Raw genomic sequence first — 22,428 nt, forward strand, 5'->3', positions numbered from 1 at the left:
CACAATTCTGTAATTCTGATTACATATCACTGGCAGAGTCACTGCATGGGACTGCTCTGTGTGTCCCCTCCTATTTGTTATCTTATGCGATTCTCAGTTTCCTTTTTTCAAAGGGAAAAAAAAGGGTGCATTAACTGTTCAACATGCTGCTTTACAAATCTTGTTTTCTACCGTTCATATTCTTTAAGAACCCCTCCTGAGTTAGTCAGCAAAGACTTATCATCCTATAATGCTTCAGATCCTTCAGGTACACACAAAAGCTCCCAAAAGGTGCAGATAATTAAAAAATTTGGCTAAATACAATGAATGACAACTTTTCATGAGGTCCTTCTCGTATTCTCCCCAGCCATCAAAACCTGTCTCCCCATAGTGCATGTTAGTGATTTCGTAACCTTCCCATATAACGTAAATGCATTCCCATAGTGTCCCCTATCACCTTTCTCCCTTCTTTTCTGTCATTTTCAAGTTACATCTCAAAATTTTTGTTTCTTTGAAATGAGAACCATATCTTCTGTCCTGTGAAGCAATATGACGCAGTAACTAAGTAATGTAAAATGTGGGTCTGCATTATGGTTTATGGGGAAACATGAGGCAGGAAGAAAAACATGCATCTCTCCCGACTTTTCAGGAATCCCTCTTCACGCCCCAATCCCAGCCTCCACGTCTCTTTGCACAACAGGCTACAGGACACTTGGAAGAAGGAATCAGAATACAATGAGAACAGTCAACCCCTTGATTAGCAAGAAAAAGGAATTAGCACTCAGGATGGTAGGTGGGGGAGACAGAGGGGTGCTGTATTCCCCACCCCCCCCCACCCCCCCGAGTCCTTCTGTACAGCCTACAGAGTGCTATGATTTTTTTGTTCATGTTTAAAGTTGCTGGTGACTACAGAAGTATAAATACCATGAGAAGTGAGAGGCGCTATAGTAATTAGTTGCTAGTATGCAATAGAAAAGTAAATACAATGTAGTTACATAAGCACTTGAAGTAACGGACATGAGTAAGCCACCCTGTTATTTTAAGGCTGTAGAAGTGAATGCACTTCAGTCCGTAGTGTTTCTGTTTCACCGAACACAACTGAAAAGATACATTTTAGACTGTAACGGGCTTTTAAAATTAGAAGAGTTTTGTAAACACTTATCTGCAACCTAAAAAGGAAAATAGTGTTAAAAGAAATCAGGAAAAAAATAATCAAGAAATACAAATAAAATTACAAAGTTTGTTTGGTTTTAAATATTGCAGACTAGAAAGCTATTTGGGAAGTCATAGAAATTCAGGGTGAGTGTTGAAATGGCCCTTATAGATTTTTGTTCTTTTTAAACTGAACTTATCCTCCCCTCTTTGTAAAAAGTACGTTCTGAGAATCTGCTGCCAAAGCAGCACACTTAGCTAATACTTGGCAACGCTAACGCAGCCAACCTTAGCGTTCCAAGTACCGACAGACATCCAACAACGTCGGGTATTGACTCAGCTCTCGCATCGCTCTTTCACACTCCCTTCCTCTGGCCTGCCCTGCCACCACAGTGTAAACGCTCAATAAAACAACCCATTCACCTGGTGCGTCAAGAATGGAAAACCTGACGCTCGGAGGTTGTTATTTTTGTCTCACACAGCACTTGAACTGACTGCAGCCTTCAAGTCTTTCGGCTGTGAATGCTTGGTTAGAAACAGGTTTTTTCATCTTTATTACAAAGAATACTGCCAAAACATGTCCTGAAATGAAGAGAACTTTAAAAACTACACTTCCTTCTAAATGGTTTGTGCTGGATTATTTTACGAGTTTATTTTAGAGTGTTCTAGAACACTTCTAAGTAGTATTTTTAGATATCAGTGACTATATCTCTAATTGCATTTTCTTTTTCTCTCAACCAAAGACTCCCCGTGTGCTGTGCATCAGGCAAAAGCCATTTTATGCTGGAATCTACTTACTGCACCGGTAATTCACAGGCACTGTATGTACTGGCTCACCCATTTAATTTCCTCTTTCATGTTTTGAATCAACATTTTGAAAAGAACCGATAGTAAGCACACTCTGACCTATTAAGATTTAAATTATAGTTTAAATTATAGGTCAGGTTGTGCACTTCGAATAGGGAACATTTTTACAGTGAACATATACTGTTTATTTACTGCCAGTTTAAGGTAATGGGTTAGCCACATTTTGATGGCCTCCCAAATAAGATTTCTACAAGCAGACAAGTTTTTGTGGAAGACTAATTCAGGAAAGGCAAAACAACCCCTAGTCTACATATAACAGTGTCCAAGTAGAATGGAAATTGAACAACTTCAATATAGTATTTTGATTTTAATTACAATCGTGAATTATAGAATAGGTCTAATAAAGACAATGGGTTACTCTGGATTAATGACAGTATAACCTAAGGCCAGGCTCTAATGTTCAGTAAATATTCATCTTGTAAAAAGGTACAGAAAACCACTTAAGGTGAAGACAAACATGTATTTCCCACATCAACTAAAAATGCTCATGATCAGGTTTTATATATGAGAGCTCATAATACACAATAATCAAATATTAAGCTTGTCATCATTTATTGGCAAACCCCAAACCTATCAAACATAATGACATGACTGGAGTGCATGATAACAGACCACTTAAGTCCAATTTGTGGCAGACATACTGTAAACTTTAACCAGTGTTAGGCATCATATTATGCAATGAATTAATAAACCAAAACCACCAGTCTTGATAAACATAACTATTAAAATACTTGCCTTTCAAAGATACTTTTTTCTGCTTTCCATTCCCCCACACCCTGAACGTGAAATCTTTGTGACTAAAAGAGTAGAGGTACATTAAGTATTCCCACATTTGTTTTAGAAAACCAAAACGTAGTTGTAAATGTTTATAGATACTTGTTCTGTTATTTTGCTATTGCCTTATAAGTGCACTACAGGGAAGAGAAGAAACAATCTCTTTCAGATAGGGATTTTGGGGGAATATCTCAAATACCTTAAATAACTTAAAAATAAACCAAACATTTCTCATGTATGGTTCTTGAAACCATGCTACGTAATACAGCTATAATCTGAAATATGACCATGACCAGTAATGCCAAGTGCCATGATAAATTTATTTTAGTTTCAGATGGGTTCAATGCATAGGTAGAAAGATCTTTTAAGCTGAAGCTTCAGGAATTTGTGGAATATTTTTAGGCTTAACCAAGGCTGTTGGTTGTATCTATATTTTCTATTGAGAAAATAAGACAGATGAGAATTCCATTAATACTGTTGGGTTTGTTACCAAGAAAAAAAAATCACTAAGCCAAAGCATGTAACAGTTATTTCTCCATACACAGCATCCCATGAGCAAGAAGACATCCTTAAAAGACTGTCTTCACAGTAGATGAAAAACAAGGAAAGCAATGTCTAACAGAAATATTCATTGTAAGGCCAGAATACAGAACTTCTGCAGCAGTTACACTTAAACCTCACTGTTTGCACTGGGTGATTGTACTGCGTATTTATGTTTCTAGCTTATGTTGACTGTTCTTACGAATAGAAGACTAGAAGAATTAGTTCAAGTTAGAAACAAAAATGGAACTTAATCAATAGAGTTCTGTCACAGAAACAAATATTAACAGCTACCAACAAAATCACTTAAACTTTGAAAATACTAAATAGCTATATTAGAATCAATAGAAGTATTAATTGCATCACCTTACCTGAAATATACATCAATTTTGGTTTATTTAGAGGAGGTCACTCTTGAAAAATTTTAAGTCTCTTAATAGAGAGACTTTCTTACATGTCTGGGAACAGACAAAGTGCTTAATTATATCACTCATTTATCTCCTGTTGTCCTATTTTGCATTCAGGGCAGGTCTAGTAACTTCATGTCTTAGAGATGAAACTACATAATTATTTACATTAAACAAGAGAATGAAGGGCTGAGTCAAAGCTACACATGGAGAGAATATAGTTCAAATGTATTATTAGATGCCATTTCTGTCAAGATGCTCTCTTTCTTCCAAGTTACCCTTTGCCCAGAAGAAAAGTATTTATGACAAGGGAAAGTTAGAAAAAGTCCTTTGAAGCCAGTAGCCCCTGAAAGGTAGTAAAATAGAAAGTTTCAAATGAATACAGGATAACAAATAAATATGATTAAACAAAACACCTGTTAAGCCTCAAATGCGTTAAATTTATCATTCTGTCATAGGAAGGATTTATTGCAGAAGGATTTAATTGTGCAACAGATGCTTTAAAGAAGGCAAAAAGCCTTACTGGAATTTAATGTGAAAGAATAAAATCATAAAGAAGGACAAAGTAATGTAAAACTTCCCAAGCTCTAACTGTACTTTGCTTCTAATACAATTTGTCCAGAATGCTTTAAAAAACCCTCACAATCTGTAGAATTAATACTAATATGCACATAAATCAATAGGACTCGGTCAAGTCTGCCTTTCCTTACTGCATGAACGAACATGAAATAGGAAGCAAGGAGTAAATCTCTCTGTAGTTCATTTTATAAAATGGCATTGACCCATGACCATTCAATACCATTTTGTGAAGGTGACTGCAGAAGGTGAAGGGGAAGAATAGAAAAAGAGAAAAAAAACCTACAATAGAGAAAAGGGGAAGAGATTTCAGAGTATAATAAAGTTTTTTAAGTCCACTATACATGCTAGATGTAGTGCCCTGAAGCAGCACCTCCAAATAGATAGTTATGTTTTGCTAGAACAGCAAATAAATAAATAAAAACTGTAAATAAATAAACACTGTAAATAAAACAAAAATAGAAGCAAAGATAATGTCACATTCTAAATGGCATTCTCAGATGAATTTTTATTTTAAAATATGCAGAGTTCTCACCAAGGCTGTGAACAACAGATATGTTTCTGCGATATAACAAGCAAATAAGTTAATTTAAAACAGATTAAACATGGTTTAAAAGAAATAAAAAACCCTCCACGACACAATGGCTGAAATCTGTGTATTCATGTACTAGTCCAGTAAAATAAAATCAAAAAATGAGGAATGAAACTGAACATTATGATATTATTTGACATGCAAAAATAAAATTTAGAGTGCTATACAGTTAAAGATACATAAAGACATAAAAATTGTAGTCCTGTTAACAGCATGTGTTGTCAAAGTTGTTTTCATTAGGCTCCCGCACAAAATAAACTGCAGCAATTACTCATTTAACATACAAATAATCTCATGCTTTCAGCTCCCCTTTAACTATGTGTTTTATATGAAGTTGCTTTCAAAGCATCATTTCTCACCTAAAGTTAGCTCACAATATTTCAAGTAATTATCTGAAACTGATTTAATGCTCAGAGTTAAGAAGTTTCAATTTCTCCATAGCTCAGTTTTATCACTATTTTTTCACAAGTTCCATTACTTCTAAATATTTAAAATCTTTTTAGATATTTTACAGTCTCATTGATACAGAAGAGATAAACAGTCTTCCAAAGTTCGTAAGACCCTTGAAGATGCCTAAGTCTAAGTATCTTGCCTCCATGTCCAGACAAAACCAGTAAGCAATAAACAGGATTGTGCAAGACACTGTTGCTAATTTTGTGAGTTGGGGACCCATAGTGTTAGGTGGTGATGAACTCATAGTGCTCTCCTTTCTCCTTCTCATAGGGCTTCACTGCCTGTGTTCTTCATATGGCTCCCTAGTGAAAAAATATATTCTAGCCCATGCACAGAGTTTTTATGTACGTTTGACCACAGTCAAAACTTCATCTGCTTGAAGTTAAAAATCGGAGGGGGGTGTGTGTGTGTGTGTGTGTGTGTGCATAAATTGCACTGGTGGTGGCCACGGTTGAGCTGTGACCATCTTCTCAAGGACCTCCGTCTTCTAGTCACAGGCTTATTATGTTGTGGAACTGGATGGAAAAAAATGCATTCAGGACCAATTATAAGATGATGGCTGTGATTTTACCCAAAATGAATTTATATGTCTAAAGGGAAAAACAAAAGCCTAACCACCAATTCTCAGCAGCTTAGCTGTATATTATTTGGAGTAAAGTTTTCTAGAACACATACTTGGCAATACTCTCTTTAACACTTTCCCTGCCGTTAGATTACACATTGCTTTCAGCATGAAGAATAGAATTAAAGAATCCTGATATTCAAAAATCCTTCTCCCATTTCATAATTAGACAAACAGTGAAGGGATAGAGCACAGTTCACTTCTACAGGGTAGCCTAGCACCTCTTATTTACGATACCATTTTATTTTGTAGTTCAGGATCAAAATTATGTAGTAATCTTTTCCTTGTCCTAAAACTTTGTTGATGATCATGTGAAAGAAAATAGTATAAAATGCATAATGAAGTACTTCCCCAATACATAAGACTTGAATTCAAATTATGTTTTTTTTTTAAAGCTTTGGAATATTTAATATTAAAAGATACAAAGAACTCCTCAGCTCTTTATACCTCAGGAAGTCTATGACTGTTTATAAAAAAAGCCATATTCAGTTAAACCCAAGGATCAACTTGCTTTTTAGATATACTTTACTTAGTCTAAAATTAATGCAAAATTCTTTCAGTTTGACATAAGTGATTTTTAAAAGTACTACAAAATTCATACCATGCACTACATGCTATAAAGTGGGCAATGAACTGTTCACAAATTAGCTATTCCCACATAAGACTTTACAAGAGTGAATACTTAAGAGATTATCAAGACCATTACAATTTCCAGTTACTCTGAGTTTGTTCTTGGTGTGATGCTCCTATTTTACAATTTTAAACAGAACAGAAATATTAGCTTACATTATATTTTAGAGAGGAATGTGACTTTATTACAGTTTTAGCAAAGTTCAGTCTGCTAGTCTAATTCCCCTTTCTCTCCCAAGCTGTTTTGATCTCTTAGTCAAAAAAATTCAGAGATTAGAATTTTTTAAACCTACTACATCATTGAATAGATGGTAATTAACATGAAATATTCATCTTGTTTCAGATGATTGGTAAGCATAGTAACTAAGTTTTAATGTGAAAAAAAGGAAAGGAAAAGCATATGCCACATAAATAATGCATGAACAATGGCAAACTTGTTTTTCCACCTGTTACTCCATTAGTAATATATATGAAGACTGCTGCAGGCATTTATTTTTTTACCCAAACATACAAAACCACAATATATGTTTGTCAGAGACTGATCTTTCATAGGGCCTTGAAAGCCTTATATACAATAGCTTTTCATACTTGAGCTGCAGTGGTGTTAAACCAGTGACTTGTAATCCTTACACAAGTCAGGTGCAAAGAAAATAAGTTACCATACAACCACAAGCCTGAACTTGCCTGTATGAAGCCCTGCTGTTTTTAGGCAGATTAGTTAGGGAAGATCATACAACAGAGCTAATCTCTGTGTTTCAGCAGGACTGGAACAAACAAATCATGCTAAACATGAAGTTCTGAAGTTCTTGATGGGTTTCCAGTACTAGAGAGGATAAATATTTACGTTATCATTACAAATGTTACATAATATTCAGTAAAAGGCAAGGAATCACTGCAATTTTTATTACAGCACTTTGGAACTGCCATCGAGTTTCCCGGTCTTAGCAGTGTCCAAAAAAACCCCCCCAAAATCCACACCCAAACTGAGCTGAAAGTTTTGATAAGAGTCTTTTCCTCAGAAGTCCAAGACAAGTGGTTGTCCGTTCCCCCCGGCCCCACAACTTAGGAACATCAAGGACATCTACAACTGATACTGGATTTGTTTTGTTTAGAAATAATTCATCAGTAAGAGCTGACTGTACATACAAAATATAGTTAGACCTTTGGTTAAAGGATTTACAAGCTAATTACATATATGATGTCATTTTCTTCGCAATGTTGTCATTCACTTTCCATTTTCCGTCTATTTCTCTCACTGAGAAGACAACTAAGTATATTTTCTCTACACAGGCTCTCAGGCTTATTTCTTCGCCAACAGACATACCTGGGGGTGGCGGTGAAGAAAAAGTACGACTGCTAAACATCAGCTGAGAGAGAACGGCCCCCTGCCTGCTGTACTAGCCCCAGCACCTTGTGATCGTACTATGTTTGGGTAAGTTCAAAGAGCTGCCGGAGAACACACACCTGCCGTGCACGCAGAATGCCAGTTCTCACACTTCGAATTACTCCCTTCTAGACAGACACTAGCCACAATCTAGAAAACATTGTGTGTACACACAGGTGAAGTTCAGGGTTTCCACTGCAAGATGAAAGATGTCTTCGCTACCTGTGAGACTCATGTGAAATTTAACTGTTCCAATACAGTCAGAAAATCTTTAAGGATGCCCTTCATGGTATTTTTGCTATTTTCTTCAGCCTTTGAGGCATAGTTATCAATTAAGTACACGCTCACTTTAGGTGTTTTGAATATCTAATTTTTCCCTTGAGGGTGTGTGGTCACATGTATCATTATGGGTGTTCTGTGCTAAACTCCAGAGTCATCACACACAAGTAGGTGTGCTTACAGTAGCAGGTGCAAAGACACATGCATTGATGTCATAGCTATTACACTATAACCGTAACACCATAATGATGCATCACAAGGAACAGTACTGCCAATGCTACCTATGAACTGGTAAGTTAACCACCCTGAGAAATTCAGGGCTGTGTACTGTAAGAGTGTTATACCCATATCTTATCACTAAAAGCAGGAGACTCAGCTTCAGTTTACAGGTTGCTGTAATGAGAGGAAAAAAAAAAGGAATAAAATACTGAAATTGACTCAGAAATATGACCAATTATCTAGAATTTAATCTGAAAAAATAACTGGAAAAATATCACTAAAGTCCTATGAATACCTGTCATCTTTTCTTCCCCTAGTGCTAGTATTCTGCAACATCAGTGCCCTGCAATTGTTCCCAAAAAGCCTTGTGTATTTTCATGATCTATTCCTCCCTTCAGCCATTTCTAGAACCAGAAAATTTGCACCTTAACTGGAAGTCTTCATAATAGAAGTTACAACAACATGATTGTATACAGAACAAACATTTTTTTGGGGTAGTCGTACAAGAACAAGCTGCAATATCCATTTTTAAGCATTTACATTCTTTACGTTTAATAACAAACCCATCTCTTGTTCACTCTCTTTCTCGGTAGGATCATTTCTGTTTTATATTTTAGCGGGGAAAGATTATAGAACTTAAGAACAACAACAACCGAAAGATTTTAAGCTAACGATTTTTTAGCTTCATTGTTTGATGCCACCTGATCACCCTTGTCCAGGACATGTTTTGTGGCAACCTTCTTCACTGATTATTTATCGCTCTATGATTTTTGTTTGTTTGTTAATAATGGTTCTGGATAGCAACATGGTAACAGGTTTCTCTTGCCCTTCTTTTTGTTTTATTAATAGCACAGTGCCAAGTATTCTCCACTGTTCACGAATACTGACTTGCAGGAGCTTTTGCCAGGCCATTGGCAGGGCACATGCTTATGAATATCTGAATAGTTAAATTGATTTATAAATCAGTGTATATATACAGCTTCCAATAGCTCTGCAATAGATGGTCAGGCAAATTATTAGATGTGGAGTTAAGTTGTTCATATTTAAGAATCTAAGGCTGAAGTTTTTCTTTCTTCCAGCAGACTTTTATCAAAAGTTTACATGCAGAATACTGAACATCAAAAGCACTGATTCTAGAGGAAAAAAAGTTTGTCAATATGATTGTTTGGCTCACTTTAACCTTGTAAATGACCTTGAAAAGTAGAACTATGAATAGCAAGAAGTTTCCACTAATCCAGTTACTGTTTTCATCAGTAGAAATGTATCTAGCAAGGCTGGCTCAACTCCTCCTAGCTTTCTTATAGCAGATTGTAGGTCTATATAGCACAAACCCAGAATGTAATTATAAAATCAGAAGATACAAAACCTCACTCCTGAAAAAAACCCACATGACTACTTTGTATTTCCTTTTCAAGATAGCGTGCTCTGTACATTCCTTTTATAAGAAAAGAATGGAGTGGCTTCTTCCAATGCAATTTCATTATAAATACAGTAGAAGAGCATTTTATTAATGCTCCATAGGAAAAGCTGGCCTGATATACTAACTACTTAAACTGCAGCCTCTAAGCTAGTTTCCCAGAAGTTTCCACCCGATGAGGTGCTAAAGAGGTTCTGTAGTTGCTGGCATGCTTCACTTGCCTTTCCCTCCGACATAATCTATTCCAAAACCAGAACATTTTTACTAGAGAAGAAACGACACTGATGCAGTTAAGTAAGATGGGACAAGATGACAGATCTCTTTTCTTTAGTTTAAATGAGCCGGTGAAGGGAAGGGTGCTAGGTGTCATCTTTCTAAGACAAGTGAAATAGGATTCCAGCTGAAAGGGTCAATTTATATGCTAAAGTAAGCCAACAACTCCCCCCTCCCCACCCTTTTTTTTTTTTTTTTAATTGAAGTGCAACTAGCTACATTCATCCTAAAGCATGCAGTTTTCTTTTTCTGCTTGGCTTTCTCAATAGTGAGAGTGACACTTATGTGCTATATCACAGAAGTAGCAGGAGAGAGCTATAGCTTTGAAAAGCACCCGCTCAAGTGGCAATTTTGCTTATTAATCAGGAAGGAAATAGACAGTTTTGAATGACACATACTTGCAAGGTAAGTGTTTTTAAAAGATGGTATTGCCTTACGTTACATTCTGATTAGAAATTTTTCAGCAAGGAGATACGTTCTTTTTAGCAAAATAAGAATTTTCCAATTCAGTTCCAAAATTTTTTCTGTATGAGTTGGCCACTTAAAGCTCACAGTTTCTGGTATAGAAAGGTCTTATTTCTGCAAATAGAAATGAGGAAAGAAAGATAAAAGTCCACAGGGTTTCTCTTAGCTGCAAATGTAAAATGAAGTGGTTATCACTAAAAAAAAAAAATCAGATAGAACTCTCTATAGATTGAACTTCACACTACTAATTACATTAGTATTAAATTTACATTATTATCAAATTGTTAATTGTTCGTTTGCTTTAAGAAAAGCTAGAAAACAGTTACCAAAGGATCTCTGTGATCCTGTTAGATGTTACTCAAGAGCTCTAACTTACTAGCTTACTCATACAGATTCATAAGAAATGCTAGCTATTGGATAAATTGCAGGCCTATTCACTAATCATTAGCTTATTCTCTTAACTGACCGATGGTTTATCAACCTTGAGTCTCAAACTAATATGCTGTTACCCCAATAACTATAGACATTTGGCTAACTGCAGAGAAGTATAAGGGCTCTCAAAAAAAGGAAACATGCATATAGAGAACCCCTGCCCCCAGTTATCCATATCGTAGTATTACTGTAATTACTATATTACTGTGTGTATTGCTATATCACAAAAAAATTGAGATTTTGTATTTGACAAAGCATGATGAGTTGTGGGAGACCTTTAAAAATTTATGAGCAAACTTGTGTTTCATGAATATGTTCAAATACTGGCTTTTAGACCCTAAGAACATCCTTTCTTTTGTGCATGAGAGGAATATAAAGTTCAGGGCTCATCCTCTGTCAGGCAAGGATTCCACTTACTATACGCACCATTAGAAGTTTTTGGGTTTTTTCTCCCCACCTCTCCCTATCATGTGACTGCCATAACACAGAGCAATCTTTTTGTTCAATACTTGCTTCTCTAGATAACCTGTAGTGGTTTTTAACCAGAAAATGTCTCCTGAAAAGAACCTAAATTTTTCCAAATTCTTACATTTCAGACTATAGATGAGCATAAGCTTTTGCATACCTGTTTCCAGATAAGTTTTAACAGAATGAGACTATGAAAAAAATAAGCCTATAACACAGAGTAATCTTTAAATAAATTATCAGTCTTGGTTAGATTAGGGAAGAGATTTTTGTCTCCTCTGATTTTCCTTTTAACATGCTCAACTTCTGCAATTTAGTTCCATTGGTCAAGACCATACAATGTAGTATTTTTCTTACAATTTGGCTTTTTTATAGTTTGACAAGCAAGGAATAGTTTACACTTATTAGTTCTTGAGCAATAAGCTCTAGGTACAGACCCATAATATAATTGTGGGTGGCTGCTATAGATACCGTTGCCACATAACAAACAAATTGGGACTTTACACCATAATACAATAAATGAGTTGTAGCTACAATAACTGGCAGGTGCTAAAGAGGATAGTTGGGAAGATATGAGAAGTAGCATTCAATGAGTGAGCAGGAAATAACTTCCTGATTCCTTGAGCAAGTGAAAGCTACAAAGACAGCCTATGTTACTAGAAGAGAGAGTTTATTAAAATTATAAGCACTAAAAATCGATCAGACAAAGCCTCATAAACCCGTATTTTGGGCAAGACAAAAAAGATTGCCAACACATCATGAAAGCTACTATTTTAACACTCTACCAGTGGTATAGTATCTACGCGAAATTATTTTTAGTGCATTATTGAAACACAAAATTTTATTGTGCTGATGTGGTATGCTGGAATTTGCATAGTATAAAATCTTAACATTTTTAACCGTGCAGTTTCTTGTTTCCTATCTTTTCTTCCTAGTGGGATTTCCAAAAGGTGCCTAAGAAAGATAGATATGCAAATTCCATATTGCAGAATAACTTGAACTACATAAATTCAGGTTATGTTTCTAATGCTCATAGCCAAGTCTGAGGGACTACAAGCTTCGAAATTTAGGAAAATAAAAAATTAGGAAGAATGTTGACGTAAATCAACTTATCCCTTATTCATAAGGATTGTATTATGAATGCAGTATATTATTCTACTTCCTCAACTTACTCATATTAAGTTATTCTGTATTAAAATAATTCAGAGAGCTTCAACCAGAATTGAAAGATACAGATACTTAGTACAAAAGCTCTGAATCAGCTGGAATATCCAGATTTTAATTTCATTCTCTTGTTTCCCTCCTCTGCTCCAATCTCATTCAACAGAGGAAAGCACTTTCTCAGATTTTTACTCGACATTTTTGCCCCACTTTTTCTCTGCCCTCTATGCATTTTACTCTCTACTTCAAAAATTTTCTTCCCTATTTCTTTTCCATTTCTGTTTCTACCCTGCCTGTGGGGCTGGAATCCATTTTACTATCTCATTACAGGAAGACCATGTTCTGCGTTTCCTTATGAGAAGGAAAGATTGACTGTGTTTTTGATACAAATCTTTACATCACACTTGGCAGTAAATATGCTCTAGGTCACCCAGCAGGTTTGGGTTTGAACTGTGAAATGACTCAGTGCGATATTCCAGTAAAGATTCTCCATAAATTCTAAATAATATTGTGGTTTAGCCATCTGAGCCTTGCAGTCCTTTCATAATTAAGCGTAAGAAGTTTAATGCAACACAACTGAATTTAGAATAATACATTATTTTTCATCTGCCACTACTAAAGGTGAGGTTGCTACAGGAAAGACCCGAAACCTTGGTTCCTGCCTCATTCCCCTGTTCATTATTCAGAAAACTGATTTAAATATGAACTGTATCTGCAAAAATTACAGCTTGATTTGTTAACTATTGGAGAAAGGGGGAAAGGAAGAAATCTTGTTCTAACACCTTGTTTTACAGCCAAAAAGTACCTAGTGGCTGATGGGTGAAACAACGCTAATGAAGAAGGCATGTACATTTAAGATGAGTCAAAGATAATTAATTGGCAAATATGCTTTCCCTTCATTTCTGCTGTAGATGATAAAATGAGGTAAAAAATCAGCACCATGGATTTCTGATTACTCTGAAGTCTTGCCACCTATAAGCCAATTGTCCTGATTGTGGTTAAATTGGTAAACCATGGAGGGGAGGGGCTTGTTTGTTTTTATACAGATTAGTTTCAAGCATTAGTTTAAATATTTACTTTGGGTGCTTCAAATTTTTATTACTCAGATGAAAACATGTACATTTTCTGGTTGTCCAAACACCTAAACACTGGAAATCCAGAACACAGTACCTCAATTTATGCTCAAATATTAAAGCATTCCAAAACACTTTAGAACTTGGTCGTTGTTGGTTTACCTAATTCATTGTGAAGGGGCAGGATAATATCTTAAATACTAAGAATATAATGATTTCCTACTGATATCTGTGGGAATGTTGCTATTGATTTCAGTTAATACAGGATACAGGAAGAGGCCTTATAATATAATTTTAAACAAGGGAAAAGTAAAAAGTTACAGAAATATTCCAAAGATCAGATTTGGATACAGATAACACGCACATATAAAATTAAGGACATTGCTCCTCTCTGCTTCTTTGCCAGTCACCTTTAGACTGTTGCTCTTATAAAACAAGCTAGTGTGTCAGCTCACTTGCTGCTCAAGAGAATACAGTCCAGAAAAGCAGTTCCCAGCCATATCACAAAACTTAACTGATGACTACTGACCTCTTTTTTGGCAAAGATAACAGAAGTATTATGCGTGACAGAGCTGTTAGTGGCCAATAACGTGTCTTTTGGCAAGTCTAAAGGAACTCACAGAAAAGACAATTCCACAGTGGGCTGGGCCTACAGTAACTCCACTAGGGTTAATAAGGTCCACAAACGAGCAAATCACAGCAAAGTTTGATCTAGTCCTTCCACATCTGATATTGCTCAGCATGCATCTTAATGTTTTTAAAATACTAAAAGGTGCAGTAAATTCTTTTTTTTCTTTTTAAGCAAAGATACTTTTAGAGACATCTGGGGTGTATCATATTTCTTTGCTAAATAGGTCAGTGTTGCAGCCCAGCTCCAGAACTATTAAGACTTTTTCAAGAAAATGCAAATAAATCTCTCACAGACTCCTAGCCACATTATCCTGCCTTTTCTAGTGTTCATTGACTTTTCTTATCTCTAAAGTAAGTATTCTATCAGAGAGTATGCTGGAAGAAATCCAGAGTTGCTGTTTTCCTTAAGAAAAGATTTTTCTGTAGTAACAGATTAAGTAGAAGATGAACGGAAAGCAGTGTTAGAGGCCTGACCCTGAAGAAGGCCATGTTTTCTCAATACAGTATATCTAGAAAAAGGTTTATAATTGCAGGGAAGAAATCATAGTTAAACAAAAATATATTTTCAATCACAATTCTGTATTGTCCCCAATAATAGGGAAAAACAGTTATTTTCAGAATTTAGCTTGAGACTATCCAATGATAGTATTTTCAAACAAGTAGATAATATCCCACAATCATACAAAGTTCAATAAATAGATTACTTCTATGCATATGACCAACTGCTTGATTGCAAAAATTGTAGTTATGCATTTGTTGATATTTTTATAAGATTCTGCATGGTTATTACTTTTAACTTTCTCATGCTTTTGTTCTACAATTTGAAACCAGCAACTCTCCTTCCTGTAAACAACCTGCAAAGCAAATACAGAAAGCAACTACATTAGGACTGTTTGCTTTGTACTGTTTGCTGTTCTGCCGCTCCCAACTTTCAATACAGAATGTTAACACTCACACAGAAGTGGTTTCAGAACAAATCATAAAAATGTATGCAGGCACATAGAAACCAGTGGTCACCATTCAAGGAGAGTCTTTCCTCTCAATTCTGCTTCAGCAGAATCATTAAAAAAACATTTACTTAAAAACATCCTTTTTAATCAGCTGAATTAACATACTATTGTGAATTACAGGAGCAGACGCATGTTACATCATTGAAAGAGTTCTACATTGCCCATAATCAAAAGTTCACAGACAAGACACTTCATCAAGTTATTTTTGTCAAAAAGCAAATGAAGGCCTTAAACAAATGTTTCCTCTTTCCAGTATAGTTCCTATTTCTTTGTTTTATAGTGTCAGAAATATTACAAATAGTTCGATGACAACTTCATTTTTGTAGATTGAGCAGTATCATTTCAATGCTAGCCAAAGCAGTACAAAACTAAGTGCTAATGACGATCTTTCAAAAATTCAGAAATTATTTTCAGGAAAGTACAGAACTTGGATTAATTTTACATTAATGTCAATGTAGAGTCAATCTTTGACTCTACAGTTTCTCTGTCAAAAGCTCAACTAGAAAATAAATATAATGCGTCTGCGAACTTTTAGTGATATACTTGATCAAAAATAGTGAAGTAGAACTAAACTCTTCACAGTGGAACTCATCCAGAAAATTGTTTTAGCTTAGAACTGCTGCCATACACTAGGACTCCTCATACCTCAACAGTATTCTGTTGCAGAAATATTTCAACATTCATCCCTGTACTAAAAATCAAGCTACACATTTTTCCATATTTATTTATTATAGAATTATGTGAACCTAAAAAATACATGCTTTTGAATGCATAGGCAGAAATATATTCACAAAAGTAAAAAAAAAGTCATTTTGTCAAAACATTGTAAGTGTCTTGAGAAATAATACGTCTTAAAGGAATCTAATCCCTTCCATCTATGCATTATTTAAGAGTAAAACACACTTCTTCCGATCCTTCTCTACTTCACATTAGTTCTGTGAACTGCCAGTAGGAAAACAAAAATAAAGTTTATATTCTGAAGTAATTTAAAAAAAAAAAAAAAAGAGATTTAACTTACCTAATTCTTTAGAAACTGGAGAATCAGCTGATATATCCCCAATCTTTGCAAGGCTATCATAATATGCTCTTCCAGCCACTACCATAGCTTGAGGGGAGGAAAAAAAAAAAAGTGTTAAAAAAAATCAAAGTATTTTCCATTTTCATTAATCTATGATCCTATGAAATTTTGTAATCCGGGGCACACAGCAAGAGAGTGGTATACGGCAGTAAGGAAATCCTGCTATCAGAGAAAGTTACTCAAGTGCCTGTCCTACCTGCTAATTTGTGAAATCAGGTGACAAAGACAGAACATCAGAATATATTAATGAAGTTTCAGCCTGTGATTTAGTTCCAACTTTCATACATATCCAGATATCTTAGCTGAAAGAGAATCTCACTTCAAAAAAAGCTATAATGAAATACAGTTCACCAGGTGTGATATATTTAAAAGAAAAGTGAAATGTGAAAGGTTCGATACATCTGATACAGCCACTCCTAAAAATTACCATTATGAATAACACCGTGCAGTCATCATATACTGCAATAACAAATATGATTTCTTGTCACAACAATACATTGAAATCTGAGGATCCTACATATAAACACCAACTTTTCCACTTTAAGGAAATTTTAGGCCTTAAATGTTAAAACTTCAAAAATTAAGTCTCTGAAAGATGATGTTCAGCTTATGCAGATAACCCATTTGGCATTCTTTTCTCAATTTTCAACATACCATCAATGTTCCCAAGATTATTATAAATTACATTGTTCAGCAACTTAGTGAGCTTAAATGTTGGAAGATCTCTGGTTTCTTGGACAGACATGGAAAATTAGCATTGATAGATATAATTTCTGCACAGAGTTATTTTGACACTCCAGGAAAGTGCCTACTTTTATCTTTGTCACTGAACTCAGGATGGCAGAGAAACCTGTACTCCAAGTACTTTAAGCAATAAAAACCTCAGGTAACAAGTGCATATACAGTTTAAGAACAAACTGGAAGGTTTAGCATTCCTGACCAAAAAGATAGACCCTACTTAACACTTGGATACTCATCTTTTTTTGACCCCAGGACAGTTCCCCACCTTTTATTGTTTATAGTTCAATTCCAGTTTTACAGGAACCAATAAGCTCTTAATATATATCACTGGGGTTTCAGTTATTCTCAGTTAATCATTTCCTGGTTATAGCTGATTTAAACAGCAAAGCCAGTTTTGCTAGAATGAACACAGAAACATCAAGATTCAAACTGCAGGGATGCCAGTAGTGAGAAACAGATTACCTACGTAGTAGATCTACAACACGCAATGGTTGCCTTGCGTCTTCGCAGTGTCTAGAACTGATCTATACACCGCAAAGAAAAGAAATAACAAGGACAAACTGGCAAGCTTTTATTGTAAAAGGCAGTGAAAAATACTTATTGAAGTAAGTCTTCATAATTTTTTTGTAGTAGATTTTTAACCTAAAGTGGCAGCCGTGCAGACTCTCACTGTTGACTTCAGAATACTTTTTTCTGGGGGGAAATGGTAATTGCCAGTTACAGTATTTTAGGTCTGTGTTTTATAGTTTTTACTAGCAAAGGTGACATCTTTGGTTACCTAACAGTATGTTCACTGAGAAGCCTGAAACTTTTCCAAAAGAAACAAAGATCCTTTTTGAGGCCCTGTTGCATTAGACAATGGGAATTTCTGTCTAAGCTGCGTCTCATAGGTGCACTATATTCAAACCTTCTGAACAGAACTGTACTGGTGCTACTGATGGAGCAGTATGCCGCCCATACGCAAAGATTTTATGTTATTCCAACTCTTCCTATCTAATGTTTTCTCAAGATAGCCCAAGTCAATCTTTTATCCCAATACAGGCACTAGAAAAGGAAGAAAATGTGTGTGATTTCTCCTGTGCTAATCAAGCTAAATCAAGAACTCCACTTGTATAGTCTCTTTTCCAGTACTATGGCTAGTAAACTACTTTTGTGGAAAAGGAGTTTTGACCTTTTATCCTCAAAATGTATAAAAATGCATTATAAACCTATCAGAAGTTCTTGTAAGTTTTATGTTCTTGGTCAGCCTACCCTGACTTGTTTGGAAAGCTGCAAAGTATTTGTTTAGCAACAGAGTATTTAGTCCTTGTTACAGATCTATTTATACCACTCAGAACTTATGGAGAAAAGATTAACAATTTATGACAGCCCAAAGATGACTTTAATGTAATATTTCAACCATTGTTGCAACATTGTAAACATGTATTAATTTGAAATTAAACATTCATGCTAGGTATGCTTTATCAGCCGGTCTTAAAAGGCAAACTTGCTAGAACACAGTATCTATCAGCCTCTCCAGTGTTGCTGTGCACAGTTATATTGTGAATTACTGATGACAAATTAAAAGAGAAGAGGCACAGTGTAACGTATCAACAGTAAAGTATGTGAAAAGCAAAACCCTCAGAAACTGGCATAAAAATCTTTCAGCCAAACATGAAAACACTTGTTATTACTTCTGGTACTACCTATAATCCCTAAGGTTATGTATTAGGTAACCACAATGTTAATCCATCAGGTTAGGCATTACTGCAAATAAGTCAACATTTCCCTGTTTTCATCTCCAGCAGGCTTTGGTTTTATCTTTTTCTCAAGCCTGGTCTAAAATTTGCATGAAGAGAGATTTCACTGTCTATTTGGCTATGCATTACTTCTGCAGTATCACATTTCTCGGAGTACTAGATTACACGTAGGGGAAAGATATGCCACAGACTTGAATGAGGCAAAATGAGAGAGATTTTACATTGCTTTAATATAGTATCAAGCAGCTCAACAGGTCTGCATAGGTGAAATGGAGCAAGCTCTAACAGGTCCTACAATATAAGCTTTGGGAATCTAGAGCCCAGTCTTGGAAACACATTCTTAGATAGATAGTTTCTGTGAAGTCAATAATGGAAGTAAACCACCACATTATAAAAAGTTTGAGAGACTCAGTCCTTAGATTCAAATTTATTCGTTCCGATTTTGACTCCATTAAAAAGATACCATCAGGTTTAGTACGGATAAGAAAAAAAACCTAATCCCCTCCTGCAAGTCTTATTTATTCAAGTTGTTCTGTTCACAGGGTTACTTAGGTAGTGATGTGTATAGATGAGTAGGAACAGATCTAAGAACATGAAATATCTTTGGAAGATATTTCCAGGGGAAAAAAGAGAAATCTAATTTACATAACTTTGTTTTTTTCCATTTATATTATTAGTCTAATGTGGGTTATTTGGTTATTTACACTTTATGTTCAGTTTATTTTGCAGTAGCTCTGTGCCTAAGTGTTTGGGATGCAACTTCTGCAGGACAGTAAAAAAAAAAAAAGGGGGGGGGGAGAAGGTACATATGTTTGGGTGTTTGCACTTTTTTGTTTGTTTGTTTTTCCCCTAATTACACATATCCAAAGTTCAGCTTGGAAATCAAGCTTATACATAACCGTCATATCCAATATGTATATTTAAATGAAAATTAAACATTCTCTCTAAAGTTAGCACCTAGAAGACTTACCATTAACAGCTTTTTCATAATTCTTCCCCAGATTTATTAAATTCCTCAGTCCTGGATTGAACTGTTCCATAACATTCTAGTGAACAGAAAACAAAATTTGTGTTATAGCCAAGGCAATTCAACAGTGGATGAAAGTATTTATCTCAGTGTCACTTAGGTCTACTTTTATGTTTCATATGTACAGCACACATCTGAAAAGTCTGTGGATAGATGAAAAATAGAAGACTTGGGAGGAAGAGGAGAGCAAAGGATGGAAGGGAGAAGAAACTGAGCATTTAAGATCAACAAACAGGAAAAAAAAAAAGGTAAACTATTTCAATAAAGGTAAAAAGGAATCTGGCTGTTTATAATATAAAAGGATGCCAAGTATATGATCAAAGTTTGCACAGACCCTTCTTTTATGGTAGGTGATGATGAAATAAGAATGAGAGAAAAACCTTTATCCACTAATTGTTTTATAAAGTCAGACAATAAAGAGAACTTTCTCATGATCGTTCAAGATTTCAGTTCTTCACCCCCCTGCCCCCGCTCCCCCTTGAAAAAAAGTACTGCTGGGGAAAGGAAAAAAAAGAAAAGAAATGCACCAGATATCTGATTACGGGAAGACTAAGCACTTTATTCATCTTTTCTAAGTTACAGATAGTATTTAGGGAAATCAGTTTTTGGTGGTGGTTTTTTTTTGGTTTTTTTTTTTGTTGGTGTTTTTTTTTTTTTAAAGTTTGAAAATGCTGCATTTTATTGTGCGAAGCTGTAGTTCTTCCTGAAAGAAAATGAAAATGATGACCTTATTTAAATAGAAGGAGAAAAAAAAGAAATCCACTGCAGCTGCTTTGGCTGTTAAATACAATTATTGGCTGAAACAACCAGAATCTGAAATCCAGCAGCTCCAAGCATGACTACTTTAATACCTAGCAAATTCTATAAACTGATGAAGTGGTAGAAATTGTGACAGGCAGCTTCACAGTGCAAGAAAATAGCTACACCATTAAATAGAAAAACACCATTAAATAGAAAAGTTTCAAGTCTTTGCAAAAAGTAGAAAATAAGTTAAGCCATTAAATTTGAATCCGAAGTTGAATTTTCCCAAAGTTGGGGGATGAAGAAAAGAAGAGAAGCAGCTTTGCCCACTCCAAAAAGGAAAATCACGTACAAAGTTTGAGTTGTCCCTACTCATAGGAAAGCTTCAGTTTACCTCTTTCTGGTCAAAGACAATAACTCTCTCCCCACCCCCCCCAAATCAATATTCCAAAGTTACTTTTATCTTGTTATGAGCACTGAAGGGAAAAAAAAAAGCTGACATGCCGATATACATGCAGTAGTTATTCACTCCTCAGAATCATGCCTTTTAAGATGTATCAAACATATGTAGCATAAATAGTGGTATTACAAAATACTGGATGTTGCAATTAACTTTTGAACAACGATAAATAAGTTTGAAAGAGAGCGCTCTGAGCTTCACTTATTTGGTGGCTTCTTGGTTTCTTCAGGTAGAATTGCTATCTGAATTAAAGACACAGCATGTTTGTTTAACAAAAAACCCTTTTATGTATGTAAATAACTACATCTGAACAAGTACTCTAGAATTTGCTGTATGTGCCTGGTCATTTAATAGTCAAGTAACTGCAATGTTCTAAACCTTTCTTTTCTCTCGTCCCTACAAAATACAATTTCATATAACACCAGCTGCTAAGTCTCAGGAACAATTTGGTAATGAATATTTTTTTTTTTAAATAAATTTAATACAAGCCCTATATTTCCATAAAGGAGAACCTTAAAAGTTTTTGCAGATTCTAGACCTTCTTTTCCCAGAATCTTCCTAAAAAACTATAGCTGTGACATTACTCTCTAAAATTTTATCATCATCAAAGGAAGATCATTAGATACCTGAAGACACCATTCTGTTATTCTTACTATTATTATGACAACTCACATCTTTCTAGATATTGTTCACACAGTAGAACTTTCAAGTTCAAAGAATTCAAAACAGACACTTTCTGTTTACAAGAAATACAAGACGCATGACAAGTGAAATAGTGTCAAGCTTTTGTCTGTTATACTACTAACAGAATGAAAATATTTATATTTAGTACATACATGGACACAGAACGAACAGGAATACCATCCCGTTTGTCTTATTTTCAGGCAAGGTCATTCAGACAGAACTTTATTATTATTTTTCAAGTACAGTGCTGTACCCAAACTCCAGTCAATTTAAAGAGTGAAGAAAATAATTAACTCCAGAGATTTCACCAATAATATTTTAAGTCATGTTGAGTAAAAAATATAGATATTAAAAAAAAGATATAAAACTAATAGATTCTAATAATGGTATAGTATATGTGACATCAACAGCAGACACAGAACACCACCGCCTAGCCCCATTGCCTTTATTTGCACAAATTAAATGCAACTGGGATTGTTACTGGTTTATACCATCAAACTCTTACCCACCCAAACACGATCGCTGCAAGCAAATTACCTATTGTCCCCAGGCCCTTGA

The 22,428-nt window shown here is 35.2% G+C and overlaps 1 protein-coding gene and 1 long non-coding RNA gene across 3 annotated transcripts in view; one reads left to right on the top strand and one right to left on the bottom strand.

The window, feature by feature from the left end:
• Positions 1–22,428, bottom strand: part of BAIAP2L1 (BAR/IMD domain containing adaptor protein 2 like 1) — a 44,137-nt gene that overhangs the window by 14,582 nt on the left and 7,127 nt on the right. Inside the window, exons 2-3 of the mRNA XM_075165213.1 lie at positions 19,929–20,004; positions 16,419–16,505 (exon numbers count right to left, since the gene is read on the bottom strand). Of these exons, the coding sequence (XP_075021314.1) occupies positions 16,419–16,505; positions 19,929–20,004 (163 nt within the window). The remainder of the gene's footprint in view (positions 1–16,418; positions 16,506–19,928; positions 20,005–22,428) is intronic.
• On the top strand, positions 544–21,151 carry LOC142089142 (uncharacterized). Of its 2 annotated transcripts, XR_012676117.1 has the most exons (4): positions 797–1,756; positions 1,875–1,952; positions 7,883–8,024; positions 20,113–21,151. It is a non-coding gene; the product is annotated as an uncharacterized LOC142089142 (long non-coding RNA). The 2 variants fall into 2 exon arrangements; XR_012676116.1 differs by lacking the exons at positions 797–1,756; positions 1,875–1,952 and adding an exon at positions 544–768.

Source organism: Calonectris borealis, chromosome 16 (assembly GCF_964195595.1).
Source record: "Calonectris borealis chromosome 16, bCalBor7.hap1.2, whole genome shotgun sequence".
Lineage (NCBI taxonomy): Eukaryota > Metazoa > Chordata > Aves > Procellariiformes > Procellariidae > Calonectris > Calonectris borealis.